Genomic DNA, 13,891 nt, shown 5'->3' with positions numbered 1-13,891 from the left:
ATAGGCCTTGTAACCAGGTAGGAATACTTAGCTATCTTTGAGCCCTCAATGCACTAATATTTTGTAATTAAATCTGAGACTTCAAGTATGATTACTTATAACTGACATTCTCAGCTCCTTTGAGACAGTTGTTGTCGCCTCAGGAAGGCTCAGCTGATTAACAAGCACCTTCTTGGGAAGGTGATTATAGTAGAAACATCCAGCCTGCGAAAAGAAAACACCCATCTCTTTCTCCCTTCCTTCTGTGCAGAGAAAGAAAAACCCTAGTAGATTGGTACTGCCCTTCTCCACAAGTTGTTCTCTATCAAAATTCTTTATGAAAGAGAAAGGGAAATAAAACACCTTCAGAGAAATTAAAACGGTGAATCCTGAACTGGAAACTGAAAAACTGACAATTGTGAATCCACAACCGCATGTTATTCGCAAAGAATTAAAAGGAGTTGAAAGAGGACTGAATAAAAACTCATCAATGTCTGTGATCCAGACCGGTGCTAGAACTGTGCTTCTTGATGTTACTCTGACTTTTTTTTTAACCCTTCACTATTTATAATACTTGTGCCTTGTCTTGTCACTTTTTGTGTATGTTTAAGTTCTAGAGTTATGAGTTAGCAATTCATGTTTCTTTCCTTCTTCTCTCAGAATGCTAGTGAATCTGGGGAATTATTTACTGCTACTTCTAACTATCTACTAGTAAAACAACTTCAATGATCTTTTTTTAAGGTACACAACAGAAGTATAATCCTCTTAATCCCACAACTGCTTTATAGATTGAAAAGAAAAAGCAACAGCTTTTGAACAGTACCAAAAACACACCCTGGTACAGTCCCTAAAAACACTCCTTGTTTATTATCCAAAAACATTAATCATACAGTATACACACCTGTGTTCCTGTCTCTAGCACCTCGATAGATGTATGTCATGAGTGACTTTAATTGATGGATTAGAGCTGCAGATACTGGAGTTATTAGAAACATGATCATTAACATACTCACCTCTTCAGGGTTTTAGCCCAATACTTCAACTCTGGGATGAACACTAACTCTTTATTCCAAGGTAATAATTCCTTCTCAGAATCACTGGTATGTACAGCCAACTTTATCCAAGGACTTCTCAGGACTGCTCAAAACTTAAAAAGTAAAATTAGGTGAAAACTCACTTTAAGCTGAGGGTGCCCCTTAAATAACAAGCTCCGGAAATCTCTAACTAATTTTGAGGCCATATTATTTATTTTGCTGGGTCACAAAACAGTCTAAGGTAAATTTTTTTAAAAAAAATTGGTGTGTGCAAAAACCCATTAGTTCTAAAGCTAAGCCTCAAAAACCTGTTTTAAAAGGAATCACCGTGGCTTCAATACTATTATAAGTTAATTATTAAATTCAAGAACAAAAGAACCCGCATGTTATTCACCTAAAAAAAAAACAAGACAAAGCTTACAATAAATGATATTAAAGTATACATATATATGAATGTCACGGTTTATACGCAACAACTTGCACTGCCTTTCCAGCAAAATAACTGAGTAATTTCTTATATATTTAAAAGCCATGTCACCCAGTTCTGTTACCAGGAAAACTTGTGAACAGCACACAAGTTTCCCTTCATTCTGGCCCCAATGAAAGACAGTTCCAGAACACAACGGTCTTATAAACCTCCCAGTTGTGACAATTGACATTGCTTCCAACTATCACAAAACTGTTGAAATCACCATTTAAAAAAAAATCTTTTGTTGCCTTCCATCAACTGCATTGATCCCTGCAAGTCTGCTTTCATTGAATTTTTTACTGTCATTGTAGCTCTTGCCCGTTGTACCACTTTAAGGCCAAATCCATTTTGTAATTTTGTTTGAGTTCCACTCTGTATTCTGTACCGAGAATGGTCAAAGTGATCAAGAACATCTTTGGATTACCATTTTCCTTGTGTTTTGATACATTCATTAAGCTCAGTCTTCTTTCCAATAGTAGACTACTTCTGTAGCAGTGATTTATCTTGAATTCATTCCAATCAGCCCTCAGTTAATCAGCAGTTGCTGCACTGGCTTCAATTTCTGTACTTTCACAGTCATGTTTGACATTCCCCATGGTTCTGCCCTTGACATTTATATTGCTTATTTACATGATGTCTCATAGCAACGTTATTTGTGCGCACCAGGTCAATGCCCACAATGAATGGTTCTGAAATGACCTTGCCACATCCTACTTCTGCCAGCGTCTCCAATTCTAAACCCTGACCTGGGACATTTAATCATTTGACTCAGGCATTTTCTGAAACCTGTGCCTATCATAACGCAGTCAGTGTCAGAAGTTCCTTTCATTGTTATTCCACATTTTGCAACACCTACCATGATACTTTTGAATGTTTCACTAAAGAAGTTGTTATTGTGGCAGCATACAATATTCTATCTGGTCTGACTTAATTCAGGAGAATTGTGCGGATAATGTATGCAGCCTCTTTTGCTCCAGTGTGATGTTTTTGTTTAAGGGTCTGTCATTCTTATTCCTGTAAGTGATTTGCTGCCTTTTATGGGTGTTTGCTCTCATGATCCAATTATGTACTAGTGCAGAAATTGGAGTCAGAGTAATACTGATGCAACATGTTTCCTTACCCTCTATGTTCTGATCTTAGTCATGAGTCTATATTAAATTAACTTAACAAAGGCTTTTTGAAAATACTAATACATTATATTCACAGCAGACTTCCCACCTTTTTTCAATTGTATAAGTATTAAAAACATAACTTAATGTTGCTCCCGGAAAAGAAAAGCACAGTAACCGTATTGCGTTTAAAGTGGATGTCAAGGAAAATGAAAAATACAAATTCCAAGAGGACTTTTAAAAATAGGCAATTCCATCACACAAAGAATTGCAGTGAAGGTGAATATGCAGATACAATACAGTTACTAACAAACAAGATTTTAAAAAATCAGAGTAATCTTAATAATGAACACGGATAAAACATGCATATTTAAATGGGTAAACATTGAAGGGCAACTGCAGCAAAACCAAGATAATTACCCCAAAAATTGATTAACTTTGGGGAAATAAAGTAAAGTACTGGTATTTTTTTTAAAAAATGAGGCAGGTTTTAGTGAAGATGGTGACAGGAAGCAATAAGAAAAAGGAGCGAACAATGCAGCGAAACAAACTAATTTATAAAAACAGAGACAAGAAATTTTCAAGACTGGATTGTTGGTTTGAAGAAAATGGAGCTCACACAGAAGCTTAGAAATTGGGTTTCCAGTTTTTGAGAATGTGTTTAAAAGCAAGTCTAAGATTAACAGATTTTTATTGAATCTCACTCATGGCATAATCTTGTGATCTAATCCATAAGTTAATTATTCATTTGGAGCTTTTAGCAGAAAACTTTTGCACTTTAACTTGCTGTAGTTCCTAGCATGTCAAGGATTACAGGGCATTTAGGACCTTAGTGAATGCCTAACGTCAAAAAATACTTTGTCACCTTGTTAGCTGCAGCCTTTAAATTACCTAAAGACACTTGAGGTCTAGCAGACCATAACACAGCATTAATGTCATGCGTGTTGTTAAGGATTATGTATGCACTGCCCAGCACACTCCCAAGACACACACACATACATATAAGAATGTGTGCTCCTGCATACATTATAGTGTTGTTGATCATATCAATTTCATCTGTCAAGCCTGCTGTCATTTTATCAGATGATGATAACTGATCACCTCCAGTTATTCACCTTTGATCAATATTCTTTGATATCTCTATTTAATAAATCTATAAATCTCAGTGCTGAAAACTTCTGTCACTCAAATCACATAAAAAAATAAAACAAGTGATGGGAAGGCCGATATTTGTTGCTCATCCCTAATTGACCTTGAAAGTGTTGGTGAACTTCTTTCCTAAACTGCTGAGGTCCAGCTGATATAGGTACATCAACATTCCTGTTTCAGCAGGAAGTTCCAGGATTTTGACCCAGTCACGATGAAGTAATGACAAGATATCTCCTAATGAACAATGTCCAGATCTCTGAACCAGAAGACCTAGGCTCAAGCCCCACTTGCTCCAGATGTGTGTCATAACATGTCTGAACACGATCAAAAATATCTGCAATGATAATGGGCTGAAACAATACTGCCTTGTGTTTGAAACTTACCACCCTCCTTCAGTGGTGTAATGTAGAGCCCAGGCCAAAGTTCTGAAGACATGGGTTAAGTGTGGCTACGGCAGATAGTGAAATTTGCATTCAATAAAAAAAAATGGAATTCATAGCTAGCCTTATGGTAACTGTATGCAGTCAGGCAGCTGAAGTTGTACATTACACTAAGCAGTGGAGCCCTAGTACGTCAGCTTTTGTGCTCCTGAGATGCTGCTTGGCCTGCTGTGTTCATCCAGCCTCACATTTTATTATCTTGGAGCCCTAGTATGTACTTATTTACACATCTCTAGTGGATTGGCTCATTGACCACAGCAGGTAATGGGAATGTTGGGTTTGCAGTGCAGCAGGTTTGATAGTGGCTTGCCTGTTGTGATTTCAGTTCTAGCCTTGGGTGCTGTCTATTTAAAAGTAGCTGTTGGAATGAAGTATTTGTGAGGGACTCTTGTGGCACACAGGTATTGTCCCAGTCTCTGAGCTAGAAGGCCCAAGTTCAAGTCCAACCTGTTCCAGAGGTGAATGATAATATTGCTTGATAGGTTGATGAGAAAATACCTACACAGAGGATCTTTTTGGCTTCTGTGGCACATTGGTAGTATCTCTCCCCTCTGAGCCAGAGATTGCATCTGGCTCAGATGTGTCCATTACATGTGTGAACAAGCTGATTAAATGTATCTACCTTGAAGACCCTGTACAATGATATCTCGGGCTGAGATGATTGACCTCTACTGTGACCTTCCTTTGTGCTACATATGTCTACCATCAATGGAGATTTTTCCTGTGATTTTAATTGACTTCGCGAGAAGTATTTCATCTATAGAATGACGCCTAATATTCTACCCCTTGCATCTTTCAGCACATAAATATTAAGTTCTGTTGTATTTGAATTTCAAGCTACAAGTAAGAATTTCCTTACATATCTTAGTAGGCACTGTCCTATGCTCGAGTTCACTTTTGAAATGAAATCGTCAAATCAACTTTCTTGCCTTGACATGCTAGTTGAGCAATCTGCAGGGGTTTTTCAACTACTTTTATTCCAACATTCACTGGTCACTATATACTTGAGGTTCCTATAGTTCCACACACTGCAAGATCAGCCAAATCGGCAACCTTGTGAATAAGGCCCTAGCTAGCTGCTTGCCATGCAAGCATGAGGCTGAGATAAGATCAGATTAGATTCCCTACTGTGTGGGAACAGGCCCTTCGGCCCAACAAGCCCACACGGCCCCCCGGAGCATCGCACCCAGACCCATCCCCCTATCACCCACACACCCCTGAACACTACGGGCAATTTAGCATGGCTGATCCACCTAGCATGCACATCTTTGGACTGTAGGAGGAAACTGGAGCATCCGGAGGAAACCCATGCAGACACTGGGAGAATGTGCAAACTCTGCGCAGATAATCACCAGAGGCTGGAATTGAACATGGGTCCCTGCTGCTGTGAGGCTGCAGTGCCAACCACTGAGACACCATGCCGCCCCTAAGGCATTTCAAAATTACCCTTCATGATAATGCCTACCCTCCGATTACCCTGGAAAGGGAAGGTGTCTCAACTTTGAGCAACAACTGAAGCTTATTATTACATACTACTACTTTGCAGTAAACACACAAATAACGTTCTCCGCTAACAAGATGCTGCCTTCAAGGCAAAAGGACATTATGTATTTTTGTGGTACGCAGAATGTTATATATGGATTTCAGCTTTGATATGATGCTAAGTATATAGGTTGTGCATCCCAACAACTAGCCGACCTTTCAACTGTCTACATTGACTATCCTCAGCAAAAAGCATGTTAACCATGCTCAAAAAGCTTGGGTTGGCGAAACTTAGAATTTGGTGTCCAGTATTAGATTCTGCTATCAGACATAGAACATAGAACATTACAGCACAGTACAGGCCCTTCGGCCCTCGACGTTGTGCCGACCAATCTGAAACCCATCTATCCTACACTATTCCATGTACGTCCATATGCTTGTCCAATGATGACTTAAATGTACTTAAAGTTGCCGAATCTACTACCGTTGCAGGCAAAGCGTTCCATTCCCTTACTACTCTGAGTAAAGAAACTACCTCTGACATCTGTCCTATATCTTTCACCTCTCAATTTAAAGCTATGCCCCCTCGTGCTCGCTGTCGCCATCCTAGGAAAAAGGCTCTCCCTATCCACCCTATCTAACCCTCTGATTATTTTATGTGTCTCAATGAAGTCACCTCTCAACCTTCTCTCTAACGAAAACAGCCTCAAGCCCCTCAGCCTTTCCTCGTAAGACCTTCCCTCCATACCAGGCAACATCCTAGTATCATCCTAGACGTCAATTTCTAATTCATCTTGACTGTGCTAAAAATTGCATCAGAAATAAACTTAAGATTATTGGTCAGGGTGATCATTCACAGATTAGAATTGGCATTTGTTCACACATTCAGCCTTGTTTTCTGTTGGCAAAAGAGTTATAGAGTCATAGAGCTGTACAGCACAGAAATATACCGTTTGTTCCAATTCGTCCATGCTGATCAGATATCCTAAATTAATCCAGTCGCATTTGGCCAATATCTGTCTAAACCCTTCCTATTCATATATCATCGACATGCCTTTTAAATGTTGTAACTATACCTGCCTCCATGCCATCTCTAGTGGTTCATTCCATACATTATATTATAATAGTACATTGCACCTTTTCCACTGAAGAAATGGCTGAAGATGCAACCAATTCCTGCTGCATTCGACAGCAGTGTCGTGAACAATCAGTTGACTGACTTGATCTGAATGTAACCAGTCAATTAATTCAGTTAATTGTTCCCGAAGCATCTCTTCTCAGCACCTTCTTCTCTTCTCGATGCCCTTTTCTCATAGCATATAAATTATTTTTACTTACCTAAAGTTAGTTTTCTTATGTTTCAATTCTGAGTGCAGGATGAAATCTTCAATTCTATGTTTGTTTCTAGCAATGTTTAAGATGTGCGCCACTAAGCAATTAGTGTACTTCATAAATATTCCAAAGAATATCCTGAACATAGTATTTTATTGAATGAACAACGTCTGCTCCTATGTCTTTTAGTCTTAATAGATATTCAATAGATGTCTCCCAAGCTCAGTCAAAGTGAATGTTAATAACTTTTGTTTTGAGGACATCTCTTGGGCTGAGCGGTTTGCAAATGGAAATTGGAGGGCAAAGCATGCTGTTTTGTGATAACATGTTTGGTCATATATAGGTACTTTGGATGTACTTCATTGCAATTTTCTTAGTAAGGAGTAGCTCTAGCATGCCCACTCACATGATATGTGGAATGTGATAATGTAATGTTAATGGTACTGTGGCCTGTATTCAAAGTTGCTAAGAGTTCAACTTGCACCATTACAATTCTGTTAGGGACCACTGGCACTCGAGAAAGAAATCTGAGTAACCAGCTAATAGAGCTGTGTCACTCTTTTTAAGCAAAAACAAATTTTACCTGTAAATTTCCATATACATTTCCAGAACTACTTGAATTTTCCTTAATATTCCAGTTATTCTTTCGGTAGCAATTAGAAATAGCAGGTTTGGTGTTTGTTGATTGGCATAAATGTTGTGAGCTGAAGGATCTTTCTCTGCTGTGGGACTCTATATATGGTTCTTTCCATTACCTTTTGACTAAACGTGTCCTTCAATATTCTTTAAAACCTGCCAACTGTAGATTCTTCAGCTTCTTGCCCTGGCTTTGGCCATGCATAGAATTTTCTTCTTCCCCAGACCTTTAGCCCAGTTTCTCTGTAGCCTTAGGCTGAATTTCTAATCCTACCATGATCAAATTTGAATTCAGTAAAATCTGGAATTAAAAGTTAGACTAATGACATCCTATAATTATTGTCAGTTACTATAAAGCCCTTCTGATTCATTAGTGTCCTTTAGGGAAGGAAATCTGATTTACCTACATATGATTCCAAATTCACAGCCGTATAGTTGGCTCTTAAACAACTCGGTAATATCAAAATTGCTATGAAGTTGAAAGCAAGGAATGAAATCCAATTGAATACCAGGCTTTAACCTAGGCATGGGAAATAACAACAGCAATGCCAGCACCATTGAGCCTGCAAAATCCTCCTTGCTGACATTGCAGCTTTGATAGACATGTCCCACAAATGAGTCAAACAACAGCCTGGCATAATTGTACTCTGTCATATTTTGCAGATGATAATCCCAAACTTTAGCATTGCGTCTCCTGTTATTGGAGGGCTCCCAGTAAAAGCTAAGTTTTGATTTTCACAAGCTACTTCCTCATTCTCAATATCTCCTCCATTTGGTGATGCAGTTACGTAATAACATTATCTTTTGTAATTTGAGTTGATGTATAGGATATTTAGAAGCAGGATTAGAAGAATACATCAGTAATGTCAAGAAGATCAATGTGATTAAACTTAAAGCCACAAGATGAAAGGAAAACATTAATTTCCAGATGCTGCAGTATTTAAATTGGCTGAAGACAAAGCACGTTAGTTAACACTACAGCTGGGTGGGAGCCTGAAATGTGAGGAAGATGCAGAGACACCTCAGTATGATTTGAACAAGTTGAGTGAGTGGGCAAGTGCATAGTAGATGAAGTATGATATGTTTAAATGTGAAGTTATCTGCTTTGGTAGCAAAAACAGGAAAGCAGACTATTACCTGAATAACAATTGACAAAGGGAAGGTGCAACATGACCTGGATGTCCTCATACACCATTCGCTGAAAGTAAGCATGCAGGTCAAAAAGGCAAATGATATGTTGCGCTTCATAATGAGCGGATTCAAGTACAGTAGGTGAGATGTCTTACTGCAGTTGTACATGACCTTGGTGAACCCACAGCTGGGGTACTGTGTACGATTTAGTCCCCTTATCGGAAGAGGGTTGTTCTGGCTATGGAGAGAGTGAAACAAAGGTTTATCAAGACTGAAGCTCTGAAGAGGGGTTACTGGACCCAAACTGTTAACCCTGCTTTCTCTCCACAGATACTGCCTGATCTGGTGAGTTTCTCCAGCAAATTCTGATTTTGTTTTGCATTTCTAGCATCTGTAGATTTTTTGTTTTAAACCAGACTGGCATATGAGGAGAGATGGAATTGATCAGGACTATGTTCACTAGTGTTTAGAAGAATGAGGGAAGATCAGTAAGGCATTTGATAAGGTTCCCCATGGAAGGCTCATTCAGAAGGTCAGGAGGAATGGGATACAGGGGAACTTAGCAGCTTGGATACAGAATTGGCTGGCCAACAGAAGACAGCGAGTGGTAGTAGAAGGAAAATATTCTGCCTGGAAGTCAGTGGTGAGTGGGGTTCCACAGGGCTCTGTCCTTGGGCCTCTACTGTTTGTAATTTTTATTAATGACTTGGACGAGGGAATTGAAGGATGGGTCAGCAAGTTTGCAGACGACACAAAGGTCGGAGGTGTCGTTGACAGTGTAGAGGGCTGTTGTAGGCTGCAGCGGGACATTGACAGGATGCAGAGATGGGCTGAGAGGTGGCAGATGGAGTTCAACCTGGATAAATGCGAGGTGATGCATTTTGGAAGGTCGAATTTGAAAGCTGAGTACAGGATTAAGGATAGGATTCTTGGCAGCGTGGAGGAACAGAGGGATCTTGGTGTGCAGATACATAGATCCCTTAAAATGGCCACCCAAGTGGACAGGGTTGTTAAGAAAGCATATGGTGTTTTGGCTTTCATTAACAGGGGGATTGAGTTTAAGAGTCGTGAGATCTTGTTGCAGCTCTATAAAACTTTGGTTAGGCCGCACTTGGAATACTGCGTCCAGTTCTGGGCGCCCTATTATAGGAAAGATGTGGATGCTTTGGAGAGGGTTCAGAGGAGGTTTACCAGGATGCTGCCTGGACTGGAGGGCTTATCTTATGAAGAGAGGTTGACTGAGCTCGGTCTCTTTTCATTGGAGAAAAGGAGGAGGAGAGGGGACCTAATTGAGGTATACAAGATAATGAGAGGCATAGATAGAGTCGATAGCCAGAGACTATTTCCCAGGGCAGAAATGGCTAGCACGAGGGGTCATAGTTTTAAGCTGGTTGGTGGAAAGTATAGAGGGGATGTCAGAGGCAGGTTCTTTACGCAGAGAGTTGTGAGAGCATGGAATGCGTTGCCAGCAGCAGTTGTGGAAGCAAGGTCATTGGGGTCATTTAAGAGACTGCTGGACATGCATATGGTCACAGAAATTTGAGGGTGCATCCATGAGGATCAATGGTCGGCACAACATTGTGGGCTGAAGGGCCTGTTCTGTGCTGTACTGTTCTATGTTCTATGTTCTATCTCACAAAAAACAATAAAACTCTAACAGGACTAGACAGGGTAAACACAGTAAGGATGTTCTCAATGATTGGGAAGTCCATATCAAGGATCAAAGTTTAAAGATGGGGAGTAAGTAATTTATGACTGAGATGTGGAGAAATTTCTTAACCCAGGGAGTGCTGAACCTGCGGAATTCTTTGCCAGAGAAAGCAGTTGAAGCCAAAACGTTAAATGTTTCCAAGAAGCTGTTAGATATAGTTTTTATGGCTAAAGCGGTCAAAGAGTATGAGGAGAAAGCAGGAACAGGGTACTAAATTGGAATTTGGAGCAGGTTTGCAGGGCTGAATGACCAGCCCCTACAACTATATTCAATGTTTCTGAATGTTTTAAAAATATCTGACACAAATTCCATACACACAAAGCCATCACCTTGAACACACCTGCAGACTAGTGAGATCAGAGCTAATACATTTCCATTGCATATTCACAAAGCTGAAATATTTGAAGCAAGCAGTTACCACCCATGCTCCTGCATCTCAAATCTAAATGCCAGATTTAAATTTAACAAGCAGTGTTTAGTACATAACTCCCACTGCAGTCTTCCCTTTAGAGTAGCCCCTGAACATTTACTGCCTAAGCTTAAGGCTGTATGTGTTTTTGTTATTGTTGTCACATCCCAGAAAATAGTTTTAAAGTAAGCTGTTTTGTTATTATTTTACTGTTAAAAGTAGAATATCCATTAGAGAGCTATTGAATAGAAAATATTCAGCTCACGAGCAGACTGACATAGCCCACGCACAACTTCATTAATCATGGATTACACAGATAGGTCATGAATGTATTAACTTCTTGCCTTATCAAGCAGTATTGTCGAATTAATGCCAGTAAGTCCCACGTTGGGGAGATTATGAGTTACAAATTTCCATTCACTGGGAATTTGATTAAACTGTCCACACTCATTTCAGTTTGAATGTTTAGCAGTGTCAGAGAGAGATGTTACAGAATTTATTCAAACTGAGAAAGACACTGTTCGAACAGATGATGTCACTGAAGTGCCCCATCTCCAAGTCTTGTTATAAATTATCTAAAGTACTTTGTTTTTAAGTTTCCTTAATTGTTACTATTTAGGATTTTATTGATTATAAGCATGGTTTAATTTCTGCATGATTTAATTTCCACATGGTTAAATAAGCAGTTCAAAGATTTTTGAAGATTTAATGTTACTTAAAACTCAATGTTGTAGAAATTTTTCTGATATGTTGTCACAGTCACTAACTGAAGTCTTTTTCCTAATAAGGCACCTTTTCAGCTTTTATAATGTAATCTTTATGATGAATTTTAAGGTTGCAAATTTATAGGAAGAAAAATGGAATTTAGTATTGTTTAAAGATCCATGAGTGTATATTTTTCATTTGTTTCAGAAATACTATTGTGATCTTCAAACGATTAATGATCAATAATGACAATTTACAATTATTTAAATTCACTATATTGTAATTAAAATTACATCATCATAACAGATACTGCATTGTAAAATATTGAAGAATTTGAGCAATGCGAAATTTATGATGGATGTAATCCATAATCTTTCTGCAGTAGTCTTTTTCAAAAAAAAATTCAGACAAACTGAGTCCCATTTTGTGACAATACTCATCAGTATGCTCAGAGTGTAGGATTTGCTGTAGTGTTTCCTTTGTGTGCTACATGCTTCTATTAGCTGTCAACGGTACACAAAGGATGAGGAAATTACTGTCATAGAGAAATATTAGTAATCCTGCTGAAATTACAGTAGTTATTTTCCCTCTGGGCTTCAACATCTTATGCATAGACATCAGTACAATCTAAGAATGATGCCTGCATGGGTAGTTATGTTCGCATTTTCCATTCACAGAGATGGAAAATGGTATCTATCATCCTGTTTTTTTTTTCAATTTGGTGGTGTTGCAATACAATGCATTAAAATTGCAGTGCACCCTGAAAAAAAAAATCCAAAACTCAACACAGTGCAAAAAAATCAATAAGTATATAAGTTGTACTTCATAATATATTGAAAAATTGATTTACACCTGTCTTACAATTATACATTATTCTGTCTTTGCAGGGAAATGACCCATATCATTGGCCACTATTTTCCTCTTATCCTTTGCCAGAGTGTTACCTCCGAGAACCATTGAAAAAACCTTCAGTCAAACAAGGTCAGATTCCACAAACCAATTCATTAGTTGCTAAGAGATAGTAGGAACTGCAGATGTTGGAGAATCTGAGGTAATAAGGTGTCGAGCTGGACGAACACAGCAAGCCAAACAACATCATAGGAGCAGGAAAGCTGACGTTTCGGGCCTAGACCCTCCTTCAGATGGTGCTGCTTGGCCTGCTGTGTTCATCCAGCTCTACACCTTGTTATCTCATTAGTTGCCAATGCCATTTCTGCTTTGTAATGTTTCATGTGATGGCAACAGGTTCATCTGTTCAACTAAGGATTGTACATGGCATTCTTTCATACTTTTTCTAAGTATTATAGTTTTCCTGTGTTATTGAAGACTAGAATTAGGTCTCATAGATTACTGACGATGGAGTAAATTGGCTGGAGCGGCCAAGCCTGGAATTCACTGTTGTGGCATACTTCAGTTATATAACAGTCTATAGCAGTAGAACAATAACAAAAATCCTAAGGGTAGTGGTAGAGTTGTTTCCACGCAAGTCGTCAGATCACTTGCATTGATACTAAAAGCCTTACCTAGCATGAAAATAACAGCGCTGCCAGGATGTTACATAGAGTCCCTATATTGTGGAAACAGGCCCTTCAACCCAACAAGTCCACTCCGCACCTTACAGCATCCTGCCCGGACCCAGATCCATCCCCCATAACCCACCGAATCTGCTCATCCCAGAATACCACGGGCAATTTAGCATAGCCAACCCACCTAGCCTGCACCCCTTTGGACCGTGGGAGGAAACCAGAGCACCTGGAGGAAACCCACACAGATGCATGGAGAACATACAAACTCCACACAGACAGTCGCCCGAGGTTGGAATTGAACCTGGGTCCCTGGCACTGTCAGGCAGCAGTGCTAACCACTGAGGCATCAATCAATAACTATTATTATTGTTATGTCAATACAATACGTTTACATGAAAATTATATTTTAAATTAGTTATTTCCATTTTCTTTTGGTTTTATTAGTTAGTCTTTTGATTTCCATTATTTATTTATATATCACCTTATATTTCTCACTTGTTTTCTGTTGGAATGTCTTTTCATTTCTTTGGGATTTAAAACCTGCTAAAATACATTTCCCAACATGATTAACTGAGTGTTAAAGCCTAAACTGATCACAATATTGGACCTATCCTCTTGAGCTCTGATATCCATCTCAGGACAACATCCAGAAATCTAAAGCACATAGTGTTGATTATGTTAGGTAATGAGCATGAGGGAGGGATTGACATGTATTTGGACCAATGATTCTTGCTAATTCAAACAACTTTTTATTTTTCAAATGAGCAGAAACTCATCAG

The 13,891-nt window shown here is 38.9% G+C and overlaps 1 protein-coding gene across 4 annotated transcripts in view; it reads left to right on the top strand.

Moving 5' to 3' along the window:
- Positions 1-13,891, top strand: part of tbc1d32 (TBC1 domain family, member 32) — a 228,770-nt gene that overhangs the window by 128,999 nt on the left and 85,880 nt on the right. For all 4 annotated transcript variants that reach the window (XR_007247581.2, XM_048531424.2, XM_048531423.2 and 1 more), the window contains one exon: positions 12,474-12,567. Coding sequence is in view for 3 of the 4 variants with exons in the window: in XM_048531424.2 (XP_048387381.2) it covers positions 12,474-12,567 (94 nt within the window). In the remaining variant the exon portion in view is untranslated. The remainder of the gene's footprint in view (positions 1-12,473; positions 12,568-13,891) is intronic.

The sequence above is a fragment of the Stegostoma tigrinum genome, chromosome 4 (assembly GCF_030684315.1).
Source record: "Stegostoma tigrinum isolate sSteTig4 chromosome 4, sSteTig4.hap1, whole genome shotgun sequence".
Taxonomy (NCBI): domain Eukaryota; kingdom Metazoa; phylum Chordata; class Chondrichthyes; order Orectolobiformes; family Stegostomatidae; genus Stegostoma; species Stegostoma tigrinum.
The sequence above is the reverse complement of the archived record's forward strand: the minus strand, read 5'-3'. Positions and strand labels throughout refer to the sequence as shown.